Genomic DNA, 25,000 nt, shown 5'->3' on the forward strand with positions numbered 1-25,000 from the left:
TTGGGGGGGAAAGGGGGGAGAAGTTTGCGCTGAATCTGTCTGCCAGGATGTTGGCTATGTCTGTAGGTTCGATATATTTTGTACCGTTATGCAACAATTCAGAGCATATCTGGGAGTTTCCGCCCATGTTCCTGACATAACTAAAGGAGGCCTTGTCATTATCTTTAGTGTCTAGGGCAATTTTTCTTTCAAAGCTGGCCTTTGATGATTTTATGAGGGATCGAAGTTTATTGCTAATACTGATCAGAGATGCCTTCCCTTTTTGGGATTTTGCTATGTCATGTAGTAGCTTCCTCCTTCTGTTGTATAGCTTATTTATGGCCGGGATCCACCAGACCGGTCTCCTGTTTTTGGAGGAGTGAGTCTTGGTTTTATTTGGGGTAGCACGATCCATGCATTCCTGCAGGTGCTTATAGAATGCATTTGTAAAGGATTCTGCGATTTGGGCTTTATTATCCTCTGGCCCAGGGGCTTTGAAGGATTCCATCTCAGTCTTGAGAAGTGCAAAGCTGGCTTTTGAGAAATTCTTTACAGTGATTTCCTTGGCTAGGGGTGGGGACAGGATATGGATGTCCAGGGAAATTTGTTTATGGTCTGATCTTACCAATGAGGGGTTTACCTCTGGTGTGGAACATAGAGTCCCCATGTTGGTGATGACCAGGTCCAATATGTTGTTCCCTCTTGTGGGAGTGGTGACCAGTTGTTCCATTGCGTTAGAGTTTATAAATTCAAGGAACCGTTGGGCGAGGGTGTTTGGGCTTGAGTAGTTTTCCCAGTCAATGCTTGGGTAGTTGAAGTCACCCAATAACATAGTGTTTGGAGAGACCTTCATATTCTCCAGTGTTCTCAGGAATGCCAAGTGGGGTTCCTGTAATAGGGAGGGTGTTCTGTAGCAGGCTACAAACTGAAAGGCAGTTTTGCCCACTGTTAGTTGCACATGGATGGTTTCCGATGCTTCGTGCAGTGCCACTAACCTGGAGGTGTAGGTATCTTTGAATATAGATACTCCCCCTCCTTTTGTGCTTCGGTCCGAGTTTTGGGTCGAAATGCATGGTATGAGTTATAACCTGGTAGTGCTGGGGTGCTCTCAGGAGCCTTGAACCAGGTTTCTGTTACTGCACAGACATCGATTTTCTCCATACTGAGGAGAGCCTCGAGTGCGTGCATCTTGAGGTTTATACTTCTGGCATTGAGTAACATTACCTTAAGTTTTTTTATCCTTGGGTTGTCTATGGAGGTGTGTTTGTCCTTTGAGCCTTGCCTAAAAAAGGCACTATGGGGGTGGCAAGAGCCTTGGTCAGTATACGAAAGCCTAAGGGTGACAGGTGCAAGCCGTCCCTAGCGAGGTAACGTGGCTTGTCGAGCATGTCATCCCAGGCTGACAGACACTGGATCCCCTTTGAATGACACCAATACTTTAGCCAATTGTTGAAACTGATCATTTTGTCTTTATACTGTGGCATCATTCTTGGTGAGGGCAAGATGCTACTCAAGGTCAGGGTCATACCAGCCTGGGCTACATGGTCAGAGAGCTCCTGTGTCTCTTTTCATGTAGTTGAGGGAGGTATGTCTCAGGTCATTCACACCAGCATGGACAATGACGGAGTCATACTTGTATTTGCTTTGGAGTGACTTGATTGCTTGCATTATGTGGCGGATCCTGGCACCCGACAGGCAGCTTACAGTGACCTTCTCCTTGTTCAGTCTGGTGAGCGGGACGTCAAGTGTGCCGGACAATAGAGTCCCCTATAACAAGTGTATTTGGTGTGTTGTTTAGCCTTAAGGGCTGTGACTGTGAGGCACACTGATTTTGTGAAATATGTGATTCGTGAGTATTGTTGAGGGGTGGCTGTTGCTTGGATATCTGCTTAGGAGGTCTTTGCTGTTTAGGCAGATTTTTATTTAGAGCCTCCGAGTATGTTTTTGTGTGTTTGTGTTGGGTATGCAGATGCAATAGGTCTGTGTGAGACTGGATTTGTGGTGTGGTTGGTTACCTTTTCCTCCTGACTGACTGTGCCAGTCTTGGGTTGAGAGAGCTCTGCCTCCAGTTTGGCTGTGTAACTGCATCTCTCACATGTATTAGAGTTTGTTGAAAGGAGGAGACGGTTGTCTGTGTACATAAGGCAATTGTAACATTGCCTCAAAATTCCCAGATTCACCAGCTGGACTGGAGAGTAACCTTGAACCCTTGGGCATACCAGATTAGTATAGGGAACTGTTTTTTTACTGATCAGATTAGGGAAGGGAACTGATTTTTCACTTAATCAGGAAGGACTAATCGGGAGCCTAATGCTTATGAGAAGTCAAGGAGGGTGTAGTGCTTTAGTTAGTGTTTCCTTATAAGAGCTGAGCAAGTGCAGGGCTTTAGAAAGAGAATAGAGTGATTACTTTGAGAGTTTGAACAGTTCTAAGGGAAAAAGTGAAGAGCAGACTTTGTGGAGCCTGGAATAGTTTAAACCTGTTTAGGCGGCGCTGCCCGACGCTGCTCAGTGTGCAAAACCGCGCAAAAAGAGAGTTGTAGGGTTTTAAGGGAGAGAGAGAGAGAGATCAAGGAGTTTAGAATTGACCCAAAATGGCCAATAAAACTACAGCTTCTAGGTAGTAACCACTCTTCCAGGGACAGGCAGGCTGTTCAGTGTTAACCACTCCCACTGGTGAACACAGAGACTTCCCTTTAGCCCAAGCAAGCACTGGCCTTCTAGAAACTTCCAAACAGTTGAGAACAGCAAATCTGTAACTGAACTTTCTTAATTTTCAGAAAGTGGGAAAAAAGCAAGATTTTTTTTTTTGTAGTTTAAAGGTAGCAGAGATACACAAGCAGCAACATAATCACAACAGTACAATAAGTGACCCCACACTTGAGTGCTAGGCCAAAATCAGGTAAAATGCAGTTTTTAGAGAAAAAAATGATTTTAAATTAAGTGCAACACAGGAAAGGAAGTAAACAGGCTCTAGATGTGTTCCAAGTACTGTTACTGTTACAGATACTAACTTTAGCAAGCCGGAAAATGCCAAAAAATAGGCGGCAAAGCAGTAAAACTTAACAAAAAATCAGAAGAAAATACTTAAATCACAAAAGTGGCTCCTTTTCTTCACTCAGCGTTTTCTCCCCTTGGTAGGTGCTTCAGCAACAACTAGCAAGCCTGAAAAGACCTTTATCTTGGTGCTTTGTTTTCTACATGTCTCTTGACCATCAGTACTTCATTCCTCGAGGTAGTCATTCAGATGAGTTTCAAGGTCTTCTTCTTTAAGACTTGCCACTTTCCTACAGTAGCATGCTGAAGTGAATACAGCAATGCTAGGCCCTTGGCATATGTGTGCTTCCATATAAATGCTTTCCTTATCTAAATTGTGGAGTGCTGCTTGGATGTAGCTTGCATAAAGCTTGCTTCTGTGTTCCTACTACCTTCTTCATGGTCTTTTGCCAGGATTCACCAGTCCTACATATATCAGGCTGCTTCTTCGCTGTAGGATGAGTGAATTGGTGGAAACTTCCCTTCCCTTCCCTTGTTTAGATATAGCCAATCCCAGTTTGTTTTGGACATAGTCAAAACTGCATCCTGCTTTGCTAGAGAGCCAGTGAAACTAGAGCAAGATTAACATTGACTGAACCACTTTGTGGTCTTCAAAGCAAGCTAGAAGGTTTTTTGATCAGTATAGAGGTGCCTACATGTTTGATATTGGAGATATCCAATGTTATTGTGGCGGCTACATTTGAGTAATGTGTACCTGTTTGTTGCATCAGAGGCTTAAGAAATGCATTTGCAAATGCTTCTGATAGAAGACACATTCTTCATATAATTCAGGTTTGCCTTTTGCCACCCTAATTAAATATCTTTGCTAATGAGGGGTGCCTTCTGGGATTATCTAAAAAGGTGTGTTGGTAGTGAAATTTTTTTAGAAAGACTAAGCATGCATTCTGGTTTCATCAGAGGCCTGGTAGTCTACCACCTATGCTTTCTTAGAAATTTACATTTAAACCTTGAATGGCTTTATTGTTTCTGATAGTGAATGCAATAAGTGTTTATTTTAAAGCTTGCAAAATGTATGATCCTGAACCAGATACTTGCACTATTTTTATTTATTTTTTTTATTTTGACGTTTGTTTACCGAAAGTCTGACTTGGTACGAAGCCAATTTTCAGTGGAGACCCGGGGAGAATCACTCCAGATGCATGTCTTTGTAATGTGGGAGGAAACCGGAGCACACGGAAGGAACCCACATGAACACAGGGAGGACATGTAGACATGCGCACTGAAGGCACTCCAGCCGGGAATCGAACTGGAGAACCTCTTGCTGTGAGGCGACAATGCAACCACTGTGCCATCCAGTACACTTAATCACAGTTTGTATAGTGAGCTAGGCTAGAAGGTGGTGCTACAATCCATGGGTAACTTTTAGCTGTTATTTGTTTAGATAATTTGAGTATTTTTAGTTACTATCTGTTTGAGCCTGATTATGAACCCTCAGCCTTCACTGCATGTCTCCGCACAATTCATCTGGAAGTTCAGATATTAAACTATCCACAATTCTTTTGTTACCTATGGTGTTGTGTTGAACTGTGGGATTAAAGTATGGGTTAATTATTAATGCTGTAAAATCTGATTAATATGTTTGGATATTTTAATTCAAGTTGTAACACCAAGCAAAGTGCATTATTATTATTCCTTATTATTATTATTAGTAGTAGTATATCTTTTTGGCAACTAGGCTGTCAAACTGTTTTGGTCTGTTTTCATTGTGTGTGTGTGTGTGTGTGTGTGTGTGTGTGTGTGTGTGTGTGTGTGTGTGAGGGATAGGAGGCACTGCCTGGTTAAGTGATTTACTTAATGTCACACAGTAAGAAAATGAAGGCTAGAGAATTAAACCAAAGACTACAGGATGGCATTGGTTAGCAGCTGATGGGCCTTAATGCCCTGTGATAAACTTGATTATTGTTGCACAGTTCAGCTGTCCCCAAGCGACTTTTAATAATTAGGAGGAAGAAAACTTTGCTTATTTGAAAATAAGTATAAAACTTCTTTCTATACATAATTTAATAAATGTTTTTTATAATGCTTTATATAGCAAAATATTTAATTTTTCATTTACTAAAGAAATGGAAAAAATAAAGCTTTATACACTTTCAGCATCTTTCACACAGTGCATGGTTCTATACTGACTTGTGCTTAAGAGCTAGTCATCGAGGAAAAATGCTGGTCCTGTGATCAAAGGAAAACATATTTTAGAATTCTGAAAAAAATTAATTCCTGAGTAAAAATGGTTTATAAAGAAGAAGCTGAAAGTGAATAAAAATGGTTCATTGAGAAGAAGCTGAAACTTCAGGTTAGACAAATTGCCATTGACACCTACTTTGCGTGCCTGGCTAGCCATTTTCTTTCAGTGTACATTTCTCCACTGTTTTGTTCTGTACTGCGTACTCTGTCAGATTTTCATTTTAATTTAATTTGCGTTACCTTATTTGACTTGGTACCTTTTGTAAATTGAACTGTGTAACTGGAGAGAGAAGTTATTATGCTTATAATATACATAATGCATATTTGAATGTAGCTGGACAGTGTACAATGAATATAATATTCTAGAATTCCTCAACCATGCTTGTACATTGCACATATTTTATGCCATAAAGAAAGGATCTTCCTTATTGTGCTTTGTTTTGTTTTTACTCTTCAGGCAGCAGGACTGCACTTTCGACATACTGACAACATTAACCACTGGCTCAGTGCAATGTCTCACATTGGATTTCCACCGGTAATGTATGCTAAATTATTTATCCATGCTTTATAAGGTAATGCAGGTGGTATACATGTAATTTGGTCTCTTCTTCCTACCCAGTGTGTCTTGCTACTTAGATGTGACCCCAGCATAAAATATTTTCTTTTTCTGTACTGTATTGAGAAAGTTATCCTAAATGTTGTTCTGCTTGTTTGCTGAAAACAAAATTGACAAGTATTTATTGTAAAAATTGTAAACCGCTTTGGTTTTACTGCTAATTCTATCTCTGCAAATTTCTGTTTTCAAAACACTCTAACAAGCATAAGGATCTGCAATGAGTTTGTTTGTTTCAAGACTCTCTTTTAAAAAAAAAATTGATATTGCATCTGTTCTTACTGTATGCTTCTTGATTATTCATATTTGTTTGTTTCTGTATTTTTGGGAATGGCTGAAAAGGATCTTTGGACGAGACTAGACTGGACCTCTCTGAGTGAGCTGGGGCCAATGTGGATCTTAAGGGTGACCTGGGGTGTGGGCAGTGCCAATAACATTTGTTTTCTGAGGGAGATTGACCTACCCTTATTTCCCTGCCCCACCACTCCTCCATTCATTGGCATGTCTGAGGGCTACTTCCCTCTGTGGACCATAGCCTCCCATAGGTAGTGTTTCCAACTAATGCCTTTACCTCCTGAATGGGAGCTCCCATTCCGCTCTGCCAGCTCTTCAGATGCATGAGCTGCCAATCAAACCCTGGTCACCTGCACTGTAGTTAGGGTTTTATCCCTCTGTGCCATGGTGCTGGCCATTGTTATGTCTGTCTTTGTGTGTGTGTATATTAAGATTGGGAAATGGGTATGCAATGTTCTGGTAGCAGGGTTTGTCATCTATATTTAGGCCCCATTCAATACTATACATGACTCAAAAAAATTGGAAGGAAGATCTCCTATGTCACGTGAAAAATGGAAGGAAGATCTCCTATGTCACGTGAAAATTGGCCACATGAAACATTTTATCCAAGATCACCTAATAGAACAGATTATACAACTCTCTGAGTAGCCTGTCCATGGCCTCCAACTTCCCTGGCTGTTCATTACTGATCTCATCCTCTGTTCTTCTTGATAATGTCTTGAGAATCTCCAACTTGCCATGAGCATCCCAGTTAGTGCCTTATATGAAGCCCACCTGTCCACCCTATCCCATCAATTCTCTCTCTGATGCTTTCCAAATGAGTTATGAACCGTGTTCTCCTTATTATTGAACCCTTTTATTTTTATTTAATAACTTTTTGATCCCAAGTCTGCAGTTGTCCACACACAGGCTTTTATACTCTGGCTAAGCATATGCTGTTACGAAATGGGAAGAGACTGCTAACCATCACTTCTGTCAGCATTTGTTGACCCCCCCCCCCCCGAACTTGAAAGCAGCTTCTAATATGTACAAGGCAAATGTCATCCTTGTCTTTTGTGTAGTATTGTCTAGCTTTTCTGGACAGTGCTGCATTTTAGTTAAAAACAAAAAAAAAAAAAAAAACTAAAGGTTGGGGAAACTGTAGAGCTAACTAGCAATGGTCTGTTGTCAGCATGACCACGTCCAGCAGTGAGCAACAGTGTACTAAATCCATAACCGTGTAGATTCTTTCAATCCTCGACATGTCCTTTGGACCACAAACTCCTCACCAGTACCCTTATTCTTCATTTTTATATGGTCATTGGAGTGTTGCATCAACTGTTGCTGCATCTTTTGATTCACTGCCATTGTCCTGCCTTCCTCAAATGTCATGCCCAATTGCCACATTTCTTCTCTCATGGAGTCCATTTTTTTGACGGATACTCTTATTTCTTGCCTTCTTAGTGTCTTTCCCAAATCTGGGCTACCAAATTATGTCATCTGCTTTCCTGTACATATGACAAAAAACACAGTAACCTGCTCTTACACCTCTCTGCAGCAAGGGTTATTTTGGCTTCATCACCGCTGTCCTCCTTTCTTCATCTGTCCCACAGGGTACACATGGTTGTCCAGCTCGGACACTTCATCTCCATTACCTTCAGCTTCCTTAGTTGTTTTGTCTTCAGTGTTTAAGTTTTGTGCCATGCAAAAACAATGGAAGCAGCATTGTTTTGTGCACCTTACTTTTCAGCTTGGACCACTGAATACCAAAGTACAAAGCAGTCTCCTAGCTGTATCCAGTGAACCTAAGTCTGCCATGTAAAGATCATTGCACATCTTGTGCACATTTCTGCAGGGGGCTTGTTTTACATGCTGGGAGATAAAGGGAAAGTGTCTCCTGGCAATATCCAGTTCCACTGGGCAATTGTCATCACCCTATTAAAAATTCTTACTACTGGTATGAAATCAGAGTAGACACTGTTCCTCATTTCTAGCTCTGTATTCTATTCTCCATCACAGTACATATGCTCATCAACTCTATGGCTGTGCCAACACTGAGATAGCCAGGAAGCCACCACATAGCATCCCAACTTACCAAGACTGGACTGTTCAACCTCCTTCAACAAGGCCTCCTTGGAGGAGTGACTGTGTCAGGGTAAAACATCTTCAGATGCCTAAATCATTATGGCCATCTTCACATGATTATCTCTCCTGCTGATGTTCTGATACTGATACTATTCTACACTTTATCCCTTGTAAGGCTTGCACTAAAGTTTACTCTGACCTTCATTATGGTCGGCATTCATTGATAACTGATCTTCTTGCAGCATGACTGAACTTTGTAATCCAAAAATAAAAATTGCAGCCAACAAAAAATAACCTAGTCCTAACAAGCCAGAACATAAACGAACTAGTTTATACAAGCTAGCTGGCCACAGGATCAACAGATGGGGAGAGGGTGATGGGGATAAAAGAACTGTCATAATCACCTCTTGCACATTCTGAAGTTAGGCTGAACTAGCAACTGGATTCTGTTAGAAATCTGTTTGTGCTTCGTTAGGCTCAAAAGAAACCAAGCAGCCTAATTTCAGAGCATAAATTAATTAATGCTAAAATACCCATATTAAAAACAAAGTAATATATAGTTTCTTGCGAGTTAAAATAATTAACTTCCATTTAATCCCACATAAGTCTAAAGCAGCTACTGTATCATCCAATATCTGCAGCTTAATGAAGTCCAGGTAGTCAGTAGGACTGGCAGAGTGCCAAGAGACCATAATGTTATTTTCCACCACCTTATGGTGCAGTATTGAAATAGAACTTAAAAGACTACAGTAGAATAGCTTTCATACAGTAGGATTCCATAGCTTCCCCTATGAAGTTAAGTGTCGCCTCCCCCCAGCTGGTTATGCTATGCTACTCTTAAAAGCAATTAAATTTAAACAACAATCTACTGCTGTAATCTGATTGCCCACGACACATGAGCTAGCATACAGTGGTGTGAAGGTTGACAGAGGCAGGAGACAGAACAGATAAAGGAAGAAAAACCTACAACAAAAGAAAACAAATGCTGGTGGGGCAAGACTGTATGTGACCAGGACTGCATACCTTTATAATGGTCGTGTACTAGCATTCACAAACAGCATCTAGTTGCATGCTGCTTTGGAGATAAATACATATCTCGTATGCATGGCTTCCTATCATGTCATATGCTTCATTTGACTCATGCACCCTATTAATAATAAAGGCACTCAACCATAGATGCCATATGGCTTCCCACATTACCCACTTCCAGCAAAAAGCAGCATCTTTATCTACTATCAGCAATACACTTGGCCTTCATAAAAATTACATGACTATTCAATGCCTTAAGCAGAGCCTTCCCATCAGTGATGAGAGATGCAGACCCCAGAAAAACTGCTACCTGAAAATGTCTTTAGATTAATTGTCATTGCATTTAGTACCCCAAGCAGTATGGTTTGTTTTGGAGTAGTTCATTTTCAGTAAGCCCATCACTGATGTACCTTAGATCAGGTCTACTACATTTGAAGGTATCTTAGCTTAGTAGCTAGCTGTTTGCATTAGATTTTGCTATGAAAAAATACAACTAGCCTCTGGACAAAGGGCACATTCTACTAGAGTAGTAACTACCTTTTAAGCCATTTTCCCCCTTGCAGTTTTCGATGATATTTGTGCTACATCATTGTGGACTTCACTGAATAATTTTTACGAGCCATTGTAAGCTTAATGTGACATTTACAGTAGGTCTAAGTCAACATGTGGGTCCAGAGCAGTCAGACTATTTCTCTGTGTAAAACTAGTACTTGTAAAATGGAACAGTAGTTTTATTGTGTATTCCATTATAAATCTGAATAATCCGGAATGAAACCTAATGGGCATATGACTTTTAATATGCATTTTTTAGCTCCAAAGTCCGGGTTTGATTCTGGCATTTATGTACTTTCTGGGATTTACATTGTTTTACATTTTCTTTAGGTATTTTTCTTCATAAGACGTACTGCTTAGAAGCTGCTTATAAAGACCAGTGGTTTGCATTATGGAACTTTGTTTACCAGGGCAGTCATTTTTAAGGAACCTTCACATTTGCCAAAACCGTTCGGTAGTAAGCATTATTGCCAGAGTGCTTTGTTCGCCATTGTGGTTCCAAGATGGAGTGCCTTCTCTTAGAAGTCTACATGTCTTCTCTGTCTGTCTGGATCTTTGCTGCATATTCTGGTTTCCTCCCAAGTCCCAGATATCTCATAGGTAAACTGAAAATCCACAAAAATTGCCCTTGGGTGTGCATGTATGTCTTGCAGTGAACTTGCATCCTATCTAGGATTAACTTCTCAGGCTTGTATCCATTAAGTGCCAGCATAGACTCAACCATGGCTTTATATTGAATAAAATGGGTATTGCAGAGTTAACGAAAGTTTAATAAAATGAAGTTAAGTTGTTTCAAAGCAGTGGCAAATTCTCCCTTTGATGGGTCAGCTTTGTTGGCCCTCAGGTGAAGAAACTTGACCCAGGTGCGTGCAGCAGGCAAGGACTCTTTCTGCTGTTGAGTCCGTTTTCCACCCCCCTTCTAGACCCCATCCCAAGGGAAGGCGCTTGCATCATGGGATATGGGCTGCCTCAGCTGGTAAAAGTTCTGTGAAGCAGACTAAGTCCCAACTATCATCTATTTTTTTGACTAGCAGCTTGGATGCTGAATGTGCATGATGGAGGGGGAAGGTAGGAGTGAGCGACAGAAGGTAGCTGTCCTTTCCTAGTATGTAGGAGTGGTAGCTACAGTTGGTTATTCACCACATGTAAGAAAGGCTTGCTGGCAATTGGTGCAGCTGTTGACTGGAAGATGCAGCTTGGTCCTGCCAAGCAGGTGATGGCAACCTTCTGTAGTGTGTGTATATAGGAGCAAGCGTACAGTGGAAGAGGGCAAAGCTTGGCTTTCTGCATATGCAGGCACTGTCAGCCTGCAGGGGGTGAAATTGAAACTTATAAAGAGAAAAAAGCTTGCCTGTATCCTGTATCCATATGACACACAGCTGCTGACTGGAGGGATCCTATTCACCAATATTGTAGCATAACTTTCTTTTGGTTCCCAGTCTAAGGAGAAAGCCAGATTAACTCATAAGAGGAACAGGGTGGCCTTGGCTGTGTTGCAAGGATTTGGAGCCTGTCTCATTTGGGTCTTGATTTGGGGGAGTAAGCTGATACTAAAAGTGACAGGGAAGAAGAATGGTGCAACATAATTTTAGGAGGGGTTTTCAAAGATATCCAGGTTGTATTATGAGGCGTTTACTAGTTGCACACTAATTTGTAAATTGTCTTAGACTATTGACAGTAACAGAATGTTTCTTATTTGGCAGATGTTTTATCCTGAAACAACAGATGTCTATGACAAGAAGAACATGCCACGAGTTATCTACTGCATTCATGCTTTAAGGTAAGAAAAAATGAATTTGTGATTTAATTGATATTTACAGGTTGTCTTTAGACATGCTTTTGAAAGCTCTATGTGTCGGTGCATGTGTCAAAACATGTGTGTCTGTGGGCGTGTGCATGTGCCAGTCTCTGTGCCAATTTGGAATTAAATTTATTTTTAGAAGATGCGTGTCCTCCCTGTGTCCACCTGAATGTTTCCTGTATATTCAAATCTCCTCCCAATTCTCAGATATGTTATAGGTAAATAGATCTTCCAAATTTCCCATAAGTGTGCATATGTTTTTTGTGTGGTGTGTGTGTGTGTGTGTGTGTGTGTGTGTGTGTGTGTGTGTGTGTGTGTGTGTGTGTGTGTGTGTGTGTGTACTGCATTGGACTGGCATCCTATCTAAGATTAATTTATATGCCTTGTACTCACTGTGCTAGGATAGGCTGAGTCCCCTGTGGTAACTAAAGTAATGTTAATTAACCCTCTTTGGAAAGTTCTTGTTTCAATGTTTGGCTTTTTTTTCACCAAAATCCTATGTACAAGGATATCTGTGCACCCTACTGATGCTTTCTGTGAAATAAAGTACCAAATTCATACGCACTCTTGCCCCTAGTTTTGCAGTTCTTTTTTGTCATTTGCACAGTTTGGCTTTTGGGCCTTCCTATTAAGTCTTGCATTCATATGCTTAATTATCGATCTGTCAATCTTTGTTAATTCTTGACCGTTTGGATTCTGTTTCCTTCCTCCAAACAGGCTTGGCCGTTATACAGCTCACTCCATCCAAACTGTTGAGCTAAGACTCTACCCATAATGCCCCTCTGTCTCTTACCTCTGATCTCGTTTGCCGCTCTGTCAGCAAGACATGTCAGCCATTGCTCTCAGCTAAGTCATTTAAATCATTTTCTAATAATCTTAAATATCTTTCACAATCTTTATATATCTTTATGTATTGTTAAATATCTTTAAGGCTATAGTTCTGATTGAGTGTTGAGTAATTCTACCCTGTACTTTGAGTTCTACTATTCGCTCTCTCCTTCATCACCCATTAGGTTTTCTTGTCATACCATTGTTGGTACTTCTCTTTTCCCCTTTTTATCATTTTGGTATTCTTCTCCACCATTGTTGATAGATTTCCTGTCTTTCCTATCCGTGAGTGTGTGAGTGTGTGAGAGTGTTTTGTCAGCTCTTCTTTCCACCAGTGTCAATATGGTGGATAAACCAAAAGGCATGTGTGGTTTTAAGCAGTGCCAAGATTGTGGGAGAAAGATGCCCAATTCCGATGGGCATTTTTCCCATGTTTACTGTTTGGGAGCCCCCCATTTGGAAACTAGTTGTGATAGGAAACTAGTTGTGATATCTGCAAGGGCTTCAGTCAGAGAACGTTGAGTGTTGTGACAAGCTCATCCTAATGGTGTTGTTAAAAACATTGTTTAGTGAAGCTTTGTCCAAGGCTGGCACTGCTAAGCCTGAAACTTCAAAAAAGAGAAGCCACTCGGTGCCTGCTTCTCCCATGGCAAAGATAGCCCACAAGCATAAGACTTCGGTTCTGACTACTTTGGAACCAACAGCTAAGGTACTAAAACTTCAACCTGATGACTCCGCGGCGCTTTCTGTTTCCATGTTTCCCTTGGCACCAACATCTGCACCAGCTTTATTGGTTTCCGGCTCGGTGCCGGCCTCTTCTTCAGTGCCACAGCATGTTTTACCAGCCCTCTCTGTGCCTCAGCAGGCTTTGTCCATTCCCTCGGTACTGAAACCAGATCAAGACCAGCCCAGGATGAGATATTTACCTTCTATAGACCCCTTTGTGGGCCAGCTGCATATCCCCTTCCTAGAATGACCAGAGTCTCCTTCAGGATTCTTAGTTCGGTCCTCCAGGAATCTCTCTGAGTTTGACGTATGAGATTGTCGGATCAACTGTTGATGTCCAGAGGTATTTCTGCCTCTTCACAGGCCTTTCTCCCATCCAGAGTGGGCCTTCTTCTCCCAGGACTCCTACTATATCTTCTCCTCTGACTTCCACTGGAGCTTCGAGCCCAGCACTATGAATTCCCCAATGCCAGCTGTTTCAGTGCCGTCAGGCACTCCTTCCTCTGTGCTGGATGTTGCCCTGCCTTCATTGGTTCCCACTGTGGAACTGGTAGACCTCTTGGGGCCGTGAGCTCTCCACCAATTCTGGGGGGTCTCTGACAGGCACCTGTTTTTTGTACTATGCAGACCTCTGTTCTCGGGACCTTAATAGTTGCGGGTTCTTCCCCTGGTCTTGTTGCGGAGGGCAGACTCTCTGAGCAGGGTGCGACTTCAGTTCCGAGGTGGTCTTTCTCAGTTCCAGGCACCTACTCCACTTTGGGGGACACTGCCTTCCAGGTCATGAAGAGGGTCTTGGCCTCCTCAGGCTCTCAGCAGGTCCCTCCTGCATTAGAGTATTAAATTACTATATCTTCTCGTCTAGAGTTGACACCAATCCCTACAGCAGGACAGCGAGCACTGAACCTTCAAGTTGCCTCTGAGAGGACCCCTCCTCTTAGGAGTCCTCTTCAGAGATCCCTACTGAAGAACCTCCCCGAAAAAAGACTTGCAGGAGGATACACTTAGATTCCCTGGAAGAATCTGTCACTAATGACATGAATTTCAGTGAAGGGAAGGTTCTCCCCAGTCACCCCCTGAAGATGTCTCCTTTGGACACATCCTGGAAATACTAAAGCAGGGGGGTAACTGGAAGTCCCAAGACCCGACCTCTGAGGAAACTGTACTTGAAAGTGTTTGGTGCTCGACTGTCTACTTCCTTTGTGTCCCCACCTGCTGACGATCTCAAGAAGCTAATCATGCAGCGGCCTTGGAAGACTCCTGATATCATAGAGCCTATTCCCTGTAGACCTGACAAAAATCTTATCACCACCAGAGAACCACCAATATCGGACCACAGGTTTAACAGTAGATGCCATGGTTGTGGCGGCTGCCACCAAGAAGGAACTTTCCGATGAAAGTCCTACTGTACATCTGCCTAACAGAGAGTCTAGGACAGTGGACAGGTTTGGAAAGCAGGTCTACGCTTCATCGACCTTTGCCCTTGGGTCCTTGAACTTCCTGGCACACTTTAATAAATTCTAGAGAGACCTGATCAGGGAATTATCAGAAACTCTAGCTGGGGCTGAGTCTAATGAGGTGCATGATAAGGTTGCCTCACAGCTAGCCATCCTGGAGTCTGTATCGTACTCATCCATGCGGCTGATCATGCATGTAGCTGAAGGTATGACCAGAGCAGTGGGTTCCGGCATTGTCATCAGGCGACATGCCTGGATGTGCTTGTGTGATTTCGCGCAGCCCTTCAAGTCTTCCTTCGTTAATGCTCCTTTTAATGGATCATCTTTGTTTGGCCCCAAGGTGAAGGACACAGTAGCCAGGTGTGAGAAGGGTGGTAAGGCCCTGTCTGCTATGGACATTCATTTTTCTACTCCTCAACGATCCTATTCCAGGAATCAGAGGAGTGGAAAGATGTGGTTCAAAAAGTCCCAGGGGGCCTTTCCATGACCCATGTGGCAGGGGCTCCCCTTGGGGCAGAGGGGGAGCTCTTATGGAAGACACCGACCAAGGGGCAGAGGTGGCCCACGAAACCAGGGTTCCAGAGACTTTTCCTCTGGACAAACCTACGAGCGCTCTTGAAAGGCACCCGATTGCTTACCTCTGGAAGCAGTTGGGGGACGATTCTCACTGCACTCAACAGCCTGGTGACAAATAACCTCCGATATTTGGGTGCAGAGAATCATTACCAGAGGCTATCGTATCCCTTTCACACTTTTTCCGAGATCATTGAGAAAATCTTGATGTTCCACCCCATCAGAGGGATCAAGCAGCCAAAGAAATTTAAAAGCTGCTCCAAAAAAGAGTCATCCAAGAAGCCCGACCAGACCAGATAGGATTTGGATTTTGCTCCAGGTTCTTAGTGCCAAAAAAGATGGGGGACTGGAGGCCGATATTAAACCTCATCCTTCTGAGCAAATTTGCTCAGGAGACAAAATTCCGGATGGTCACGATTCAGTCTATTCTCCCCTTTATAGAGAAAATGATTGGATGTGCTCACTAGACCTTCAAGACGCACATTACCATATAAAGCTGGCCAAATGCTCAAGAAGGTTTCTCTGCTTTTGGCTGGGGGCCAGTCATTACCAGTTGAGAGCGCTTCCCTTTGGCCTCACGGCAGCCCCCCAGGGATGTTCAAAAGTATGGTGTCTATCACAGCTCATGCGAGATTACATGGATTCCAGTGTTTCTTTATCTGGAAAACTGGCTCCTCACTGCCTCCACCAGGCATCTACTGCTTCAAGCCATAGACTTCATCATACACTTGTTCAGTGCCTTGGACATAACAGTCAACTACAAAAAGTCTCAACTGTCTCCCATTCAGTACTTAGAATTTATAGGAGCCTGCCTCAACACAGTTTCATGCATAGCTTCTCTACCTTTTCACAGGCACCAAAAGATAAGGTCTCAAGTTCAGCCTGTTTTAGTGAAAAACAAAGTTCCCGCTCTTCTTGTTCTCCAGGCACTAGGATCCATGGCAGCAGCCATGACTTTGGTTCCCTTGGTAAGAATTCACATGAGGATACTTCAGTGGCTTCTGGCCACCCAATGGTCCATTCTTTCTCACCGGATGAATCACCCAATCCTAGTAACAGGATGTTGTAAGAAGGAGCTGTCCTGGTGGATGCAGTCAGAAGACATTCTAATGGGCTGTCCCTTTGCTCTTCTTCAACCCAAGGCCATAGTGACCACGGATGCCTCCCAGATGGTGTGGGGGGGCATTATCTGGGAAGAACAGTCCAAGGCACTTGGTCACCACAAAAGGCCAACTTACACATCTGTGTCCTGGAAATGAGCATGGTGCTCCGGTGCTCCTGGCGTTGCAAGTGTTTCAGTCTGCTCTTCCTCTGGGTACAGTTGCGATCCAATTAGACAACATGTCAGTAGTTTGGTACATCAACAAATGTGGGGTGGGGAACCAAATCCTACCCCCTCTGTCGGGAAGCACTCAGAGTTTGGCAATGTGCAATATCCTCCAACTGCTTTCTTGTGGCAATGCACATCCCGGGGAGCTCCAACGTGATAACGGACAAGTTGAGCAGACACATTTCTACTGCCTCATGAGTAGTCTCTCAAGCCCAAAGTGGCAAAAAATCTTTCACCGCTGGGGCCAGCCTTGCTGCGACCTCTTTGCCTTCCCAGTGAACAACAAATGCAGCAGCTACTTTGCCTTAATCTCTCTTCAGTGAGAGTCCCCAAGAGACACTTTCCTTCTCGATTGGCCATTGGGTCTCATTTATGCCTCCCCCCCCCCTTTTCTCTCATTCCCCTCTTCCTGAAGAAAGCTCAAAGATTACGAGTCAGTGATCCTCATTGCCCCCTTCTGGCCCAGGTAAGTTTGATTCCGTTTTCTATTGCCTCACTTGGTTCACCACCAGTGGATTCAGGACCCAGTTCCAGAACTGTTGTCTCACCAGCAAGGGTTGCGGTATCCTGGTCTACACACCCTCAAGCTCACAGCTTGGTTCCACCAATTGCTTCAGTCACCAGGCACAATGATGTTACTTCCCCTGTCTGAAGATGACTTCTGGCTTTCCCATAGACCTTCCACCAGGAAACTCTATTCCAGCAAAGGGAAAAGATTTTCTATTTGGGCCTCAAAAAACAGCTTAGACCCTTTCTCTGCCTCAGTTGAAAAAGTGGTAGAATTCCTAGCTGCTGTCTTCGATCAAGGAGCTGCTGCCTCCAGCATTAGAGTTAATTTAGCAGCCATTTCTAATTTTCACAATGGATTTGATGACCATTCCTTAATTTCCCATCATCTATGCAAAGTCTTTTTCAAAGGTATTTTACATACTGTATCATACCTCCGTTCAAAGACCCTTTAGCTCCATGGGATCTTACCTTAGTTTTACAGTACCTTGTACTACCTCCCTTTGAGCCAGTGGCCACTTGCCATCTCAAATTTCTTTCCTGGAAAACTCTTTTTTTTCTAGTGGCCATCAATTCTGCCAGAAGAGTCTCTGAAATTCGGGCACTGTGTGCAAAACCACCGTATATCATTTTTCATAAAGACAGGGTATCGTTGAGGACTAATCCTTCCTTTCTTCCTAAGGTGGTCTCTTAGTCAAACATTAATCAATCCATTGAGTTACTAGTTGTCTTTCCCAATTTCTCCTGCAAGGGTGAATATTGTTTGCACTTATTAGATGTTCATAGACAACTAAGGTTTTACCTTGAAAGGATTAAAGACAACAGACCAATTGTTTGTTTCCTTTTTGGGACCAAAATTAGGAAAAGCTGTATCAAAAGTGACCTTATCTAGATGGTTAAGAGATTGTTACTTTCATTTATGAACATAATAACCGAAAATTGTCTGCACCTGTAAGAGCGCATTCAACCAGATCCATTGCCACACCAGCTGTTTTCCATTCAAAAGCTTCTGTAGATGAAATATGTGCAGCTGCAATGTGGGCTACGTCTCATATCACTCATTATAAATTATATATGGTCTCCAGGGGGAAAAGCATCCTTTGGCTCTATGGTTCTCAGAAATAGCCTTCTGTAAGGCCACTGAGGGAATAAAGTAGCTTGGGACTCTGTCCCAACTGTCAAGAATTAATGAAGATTGTTAACATCAGATAAAGAAGTTATGTACTCACCATAACATAACATCTGTGTTGTCAATCTTCATTCATTTTTGACATCCCACTCACCTTCCTCCTCCGGTAGATTTCCTGGAGGATCGAACTCTTTTCCTAGGTTTTCATGAAGGTTTTACCTTGGATATTGCTTCCTCTTGCAATTCCTGTCTACATTCTTCCTATAGTCTGCAAACTTAATCTGAGGTAATAGAGAGAGGGGCATTATGGATAGAGTCTTAGCTTGAGATTTTTTTGGCTGGCGCAAGCTGTGTAATGGCCGAGCCAATTCAGAGGATCGGAACAGAGTCCCAACTGTCAAGAATGAATAAAGATCGACAATACAGATGGAATGGTATGGTGAGTTGTTGTATCTTTCGGCTTTTCCCGGTTAGGGGTCGCCACAGCGGAACTCCGGTCCACTAATGATTGGCAGTAGATTTTTACTTACCAAGTTGCCAGCTCTGACGCACAACCTTCAACGAAGGTACGCCCATTCACACACGTCTCCACACAGAAGACGCTTTAGCTGAGAATCGAACAGGACAACGTCTTTCTGTGAGGCGACAACGCTACCGCAGCACCATCTTTTTTCTTTAGTGCTCTTGTTGCCATTGAATCACCTGATAGTACTTGTACCAGCATTGTCTTTACCATCTTGGGGAAGAGCACTTTGCTCTTACCTGGCAGAAATATTAAAGATTCAACCGAGCTACCAGATGCCAAGAGCTGTGTGTAAACTAGTGGGAGGCCCTTTTCAGAGCTGTAGGAATAGGTCAGAATAATGCAAAAGGGCAAGCTGCTGAAGGCAAGGTTCAGGCCTGAACTTATGTGAGGAATGTTCAGGGTCCACCTGGCTTCCAGAACCTTCATACTGTGAATGAACTCATCCTTAGCCTGTAAATGGTTGAGATTGAGCTAGTTATATGCTTTTGTTAGAGACCTTGGAGCCAAAGGAGTCATGGCCTTTGTTTACAGAGTGGGATGGGAGCACTGCATCTTGTAGATCATGCTCTTCCTTATGTGTGGGTAATTAGCTGTAGCCTAATGTTTGCAGTGAGACAGATAATTGAGACAATCCTAGAGATGAGAAAAGTCCAATTGGATATTACTAGACTTGGAGAAAGCATATCACATAATCCCATGAAATCTGATTTAGGCTGTCCTGTGATGGTCTTCAGTCTTAGAAACTCTGATAGAATTAGAGGAAGCAATGCACAAGGAACCACTAACCAGTACAAACAGCATTTGGACTCTGAGGGTTCCCAGTAGGGATGGGTCTGCATCAAGGTTTAGCTCCAGTCCCACTGTGGTTCATACTGGTGATGGACTTTATTAGCAACCTGATTAGAGAGGACAGATCAACAAAGTTACTGTATGCAGATGATGTGGCATTACGGTCAGACTCTGAACAAGAACGTCAATAAAGGAAATGAGTGAAATGCAAAACTGGAGTCACACTGGATGAAAGTGAGTACAGGTAAGTCAGTGGTAATGGCAGCAAATGTGGGGATTGAAAGGAGCTGTGAATTGAGATAGAAGAGAAAATAGTGGAACAAGTTAACAAATACATGGGTAGGTGATTGAGGAGAGGGCAAGTCTTAATGATGAGGTAAAAGCTAGAGTCAGAGGGGCTGCATCCAACCTTCAGTGTGTGTCAGGGATTGTATATAACAGAAAAATGCCAAAAACTGAAAAATAAGGTGTGCAAAATAGTGGTGTGACCAGTACTACTGGCTGGTACAAAATCCTGGGCAGTAAAGGCAGAGATGCTGGTGAAGTTAGAGATGATGGAAATGATGTATCTGAGATGTGTGGTAGGATGCACACTGGGGGGGGGCATTCAAAGAAATGAGTATCTCAGAGTAGAAGCCCAAGTAGCTTCAACTGCAGAGAGAAAGTCCAGTATAACTGGTTATAGTTTTGTATTCTACTTTCCTGAACAATGTTCAGTTTGGTGAAGATTTGGGACAAAGAATAAGAAGGCAAGAGAAAACAAGGGTGTCCAGCAAAGGGGTGGATGCATGGATTTTGTGACAGAAGACCTGTGACTGTTGGGCATGACTAGTGAATAAGATAGAGTGGGACTGAATTGAGAGTGATGGCGACCAGTTAACGTGACACCCTAACCCCATATAGAAAAACATGGGGGGAAAGTTGGATGCTGCTGCTGCTGATGATTATGATCAGTTGGCCATAGCTCGTGCCTTATAAGTCTTATCCCAGGAATTAGGCTGAGTCACCTCATTTATAGATAGGATTACTTGAGACCCAAGGGCTCTCATTCTTCTTGCTGTCAGGCTTCTATGTGCTAGCAGGTTGTTGTTGAGGATGGTCCATCTGATAGTAGTGTGCTGGATCGCTTATTTCATAGTCTGAACTTCAAGCAGAGATTGGGTTAGTGCCAATTTGTCATGTGTATGTGAGCGCACCATTAGCGAGACTGATCTTAAGCCCATTCCATACCTCACCATACACTGTTTTGGCTAATGTGCAGTCTGTCTTCAGTTCACAACCCCATATGCCATTCTGTGACACACACCCTTCTGTGTAAGCTCATGTCTGGGTGGGTGGGAGGTGCCACAGTACTGTTTTACATTTAGGATGCCGTGAAGAGTTGGTGGAACTTGAGGCCACTGTCTCTGAGATGGGCAGGCTTAATTTGTCTCCGTCAGTACCTCTGCTGCATGAACTTTTCTTTAGAGCTACCCAAAACTGTTGGAAAACAGCTTAAAGTGAATCTCTAGTTGCTATCCCTTCATGGTAGAAATGCCTAGCAGAGCTTCTGTGGAAGAAGCTTAAGGAAAGCTGGGTTATTTCACCCTTGGATTCCATGCATAAAAATGTTGATAGATCAGCCTGGAGTGTACCTGAATCTACTCTTTGGACCAGAAAAACTTTTACCTTTTCAGGCTGTCATCTGAATGGGCTTAATTCTTTTCCATACACCCCAGTGTTGATTTTTATGATAGCTGTTTGATCCTGCATATTTCCTAATGACATCATTGCACTGCCATATTAATGCTTGCAGGGTGTTTGGAGCTTTGCACGTTTGCTGCAGGACTGTTTATTCCTTGTTTTCCTCATTAGAGCTGAGGGCAGTCTGCTGTTTCTCACCAAGCAGTTGGAAAAGCTCAGTGACCTCAGTGAATCTGGGCTGAAGGAGGATATTTGAGACCATCTTCACAGCCTTCTCTACAAGATGTCAAGTCTCACTTTGTAATTCTGACTGCAGAGATGTTTGATTAACTGAATTCTGTCCTCTGTCAAGGAGGAGCGCTTAAGCAAGATCATAGATGCACTTTTTAACCTGCATCTAAATAGCTGCATAGAAAAGTCTGTACTGTTCCACCTTAAACATAATGGTAAATTCAGGAATAAAACTCTGTGGTGGAACTCCTGTATAACAAAACATGGAAAATGAAAAGTTTTAAGAAATGAACATCCTCCTGCTTTAAGACAACACTGTAACATGCCAACAAGGAACTTAAGAGCACTATTAGAAAAGGTAAAGCAGAGTACAAATTTAAAGTTGCTGCAGATCTTTCTCCAGTTATGTTCCGCACACCACTGAGCTTGTCCATAATATCGCACATTCCAATATCAAGGATATATCCTATATATAAACAGACAAGTTTACGCTATCTTTACCCCAATGTTGCAAACAGTATCCCTGAAAATTTATTTTTCCTTGTAAGCACATTGACAAGGATTCTAAGACTTGTTCCAAAGGCAAAAAAAAAAATTTTATTATGGGACTGGATAATAGCCAGGCTGCATTCTTGTCAGTACTGGTTATATTCTGTCTGAGAATCTACTTCAATTGATCACAGGGTTTGTTCATGATGCCTGTAAAACAGCCACTGTGACATGGTCCACTGGATTACAAACTGGCTATTTACTGATCCCAAGTAGTGAAAATTGCATACTCATTCTGAATATAAAATTGTAATTTAGCGGGCTACCCTAGGGATCACTGCTGGGTCTTGTTTAGCATTTATTTTACAGACATCCATTTTAATATCCATGAATTATTAACAAGGTTTGCTGATGACTGCAAGCTGGATTCTCTTATCCACTAATCCAGTGATAGTAAATTGCTTCAAAAGGGCAGGAATATGCAAGTACTTAGTGAACTGAAAAGTGTTTTAACTTGAATGTAAAAAAGGCTGTTACCACCTCGTATGTTATAAAATGGTACTCCTCTTAAACAGTCATGAGAGACCTGGGTAGTCACTTGGACAGCTCTCGCTCGCTGTCTCTCTCTCAATCATTATGTTTCCACCATATTCAGGCAAATCTATCTGTACTATAGTTAATGTCCAAGGGGATGTCTTCAAGATGCAAAGAAATGTTCTGTTCTTACCATGGTACTCTTCTCTAATCAGACCCATCTTTGAATGCAGTGCCCCCTTTGCTATACTCTTGTCTTATCACACCCATCTTTGAATGCAGTGCCCCCTTTGCTATACTCTTGTCTTATCACACCCATCTTTGAATGCAGGGCCCCCTTTGCTATACTCTTGTCTTATCACACCCATCTTTGAATACAGTGCCCCCTTTGCTATACTCTTCTCTTATCAGACCCATCTTTGAATGCAGTGCCCCCTTTGCTATACTCTTCTCTTATCAGACCCATCTTTGAATGCAGTGCTCCCTTTGCTATACTCTTCTCTTATCAGACCCACCTTTGAATGCAGTGCTCCCTTTGCTATGAACAAATCCAAGCATATCAATCAAGTAGAAATGCCGCCCATGATTTAAAAAAATGTAAAAGCCTTAAATCCTTCAGCTATCTCAGTAGATAAGCATTGTGTCCCCCTTATGCTCGGTAAACTAAAAGTGGTCTGTCTTGCTTTTTGAGCCATGGAAAAACTAATGCTATTTGTCCTCTTATTTCTCTGCAAAGCCAGTGGCTCCACAAACACCCATGCTAGGGACTTTTAAAGTTACACCAAGAAATAACACTCCTTGGAGGGGCAGGCTTCTAACTTTACATATTCAAAACAGTGTAAGAAACTTCTCTGTGTGAAAGATTTTAGTCCATATATTTCTAGTTAATCACTGTATATTAATCAGATCAGACAATAGTATTAGAAGTAGTGAACGTAAACTCGTCAAGTCAAAAAGTAATAATAGAAAATATATAATTCTACAGCATTACTAAGTATTCGAAAGTAATCCAAGCAAGGCAGGCAGTCTGTTTCCAGTCGAAAATCCTTTATTAAGTACACAGACAAGCGATCCAAGTAAAACAAAAATAGAGTAATAATTTCCTCACAAGCTTTCTAAATATATATATATATATATATATATATATACTTTTTATCAGGCATGGGAGTGGTTTATTGTGCTGTAAAACAAAGTGTTATTGGTACACATGTTAAATTCACATCCCTTCCCCCATCAGTGTGACATTCGAGCTGGCAGGTGATCTTGAAGGAGATCAGAGTCCGACAGCAAACCAAACACATAAACACACAAAAACATACTCGGAGGCTCTAAATAAAAATCTGCCCAAGCAGCAGAGACCTCCAAAGCAGACACCCAAGCAACCGCTACCCCAAAACAAAACACGTGCAACACATAGCTCACAAAGCCAGTGTGCCGAACAACACACCTGATACACTTGTAATAGGTGACTCTATCGTCAGGCACACTGACGTTCCGCTCACCAGGCTGAACAAGGAGAATGTCACGGTGATCTGCCTGTTGGGCGCTAGGATCCGCCACATAACACAAGCACTCAGGTCACTCCAAGGCAAGTACAAATATGACTCAGTCATTATCCATGCTGGTGTGAATGACCTGAGACGTACCTCCCTGGACTACATGAAAAGAGACATAGAGGAGCTCTCTGAGCATGTAGCCCAGGCCGGTATGACCCTGACCTTGAGTAGCATCTTACCCTCACCAAGAATGATGCCACAATATGAAGATAAGATGATCAATTTCAACAATTGGCTTAAGTATTGGTGTCATTCAAAGGGGATCCAATGCCTGTCAGCCTGGGATGACATGCTCGACAAGCCACGATGCTTCGCTAGGGATGGCTTGCACCTGTCGCCCCTGGACTTTCGGATATTGGCAAAGGCTCTTGCTACCCCCATAGTGCCTTTTTTAGGCAAGGCTCAAAAGACAAACCCACCTCCATAGGTATCACAAGGGATAAGAAACTAAGAGTAATGCTACTCAACGCCAGAAGTCTAAACCTCAAGATGCACGCACTCAAAACTCTCCTTAGCATGGAGAACATCGATATCTGTGCAGTAACAGAAACCTGGTTTAAGGCTCCTGAGAGCACCCCAACACTACCAGGTTATACCTCATACCATGCTTTTCGGCCCCAAAACTTGGACCGAACCACAAAAGGAGGGGGAGTATCAATATTCGTCAAAGATACCCACACCTCCAGGTTAGTGGCACAGCACGAAGAATCAGAGACTATTCATGTGCAACTAACAGTGGGTAAAACTGCCTTCCAGTTTATAGCCTGCTACAGACCAACCTCCCAAACCCAGGAACCCCACTCGGCCTTTCTGAGAACACTAGAAAATATGAAGGTCTCTTCAAACACCATTATATTGGGTGACTTCAACTACCCAAACATAGACTGGGAGCATTACTCTAGCTCCAACACCCTAGCCCAAAGGTTCCTAGAATTTATAAACTCAAATGCTATGGAACAACTTGTTACCACGCCCACAAGAGGGTAAAACATAGTGGACCTGATCATCACCAACATGGGGACTCTATGCTCCAGACCAGAAGTGTATCCCTCACTGGTAAGATCAGACCATAAACT

At 42.7% G+C, this 25,000-nt stretch overlaps 1 protein-coding gene across 1 annotated transcript in view; it reads left to right on the top strand.

The window, feature by feature from the left end:
* Positions 1-25,000, top strand: part of IQGAP3 (IQ motif containing GTPase activating protein 3) — a 2,364,408-nt gene that overhangs the window by 107,678 nt on the left and 2,231,730 nt on the right. Inside the window, exons 4-5 of the mRNA XM_044079778.1 lie at positions 5,674-5,751; positions 11,472-11,548. Coding sequence (XP_043935713.1) covers positions 5,674-5,751; positions 11,472-11,548 — 155 coding nt within the window. The remainder of the gene's footprint in view (positions 1-5,673; positions 5,752-11,471; positions 11,549-25,000) is intronic.

This window comes from Protopterus annectens, chromosome 8.part0, assembly GCF_019279795.1.
Source record: "Protopterus annectens isolate FY-2018-M chromosome 8.part0, PAN1.0, whole genome shotgun sequence".
In the NCBI taxonomy this organism is placed as follows: Eukaryota; Metazoa; Chordata; order Ceratodontiformes; family Protopteridae; genus Protopterus; species Protopterus annectens.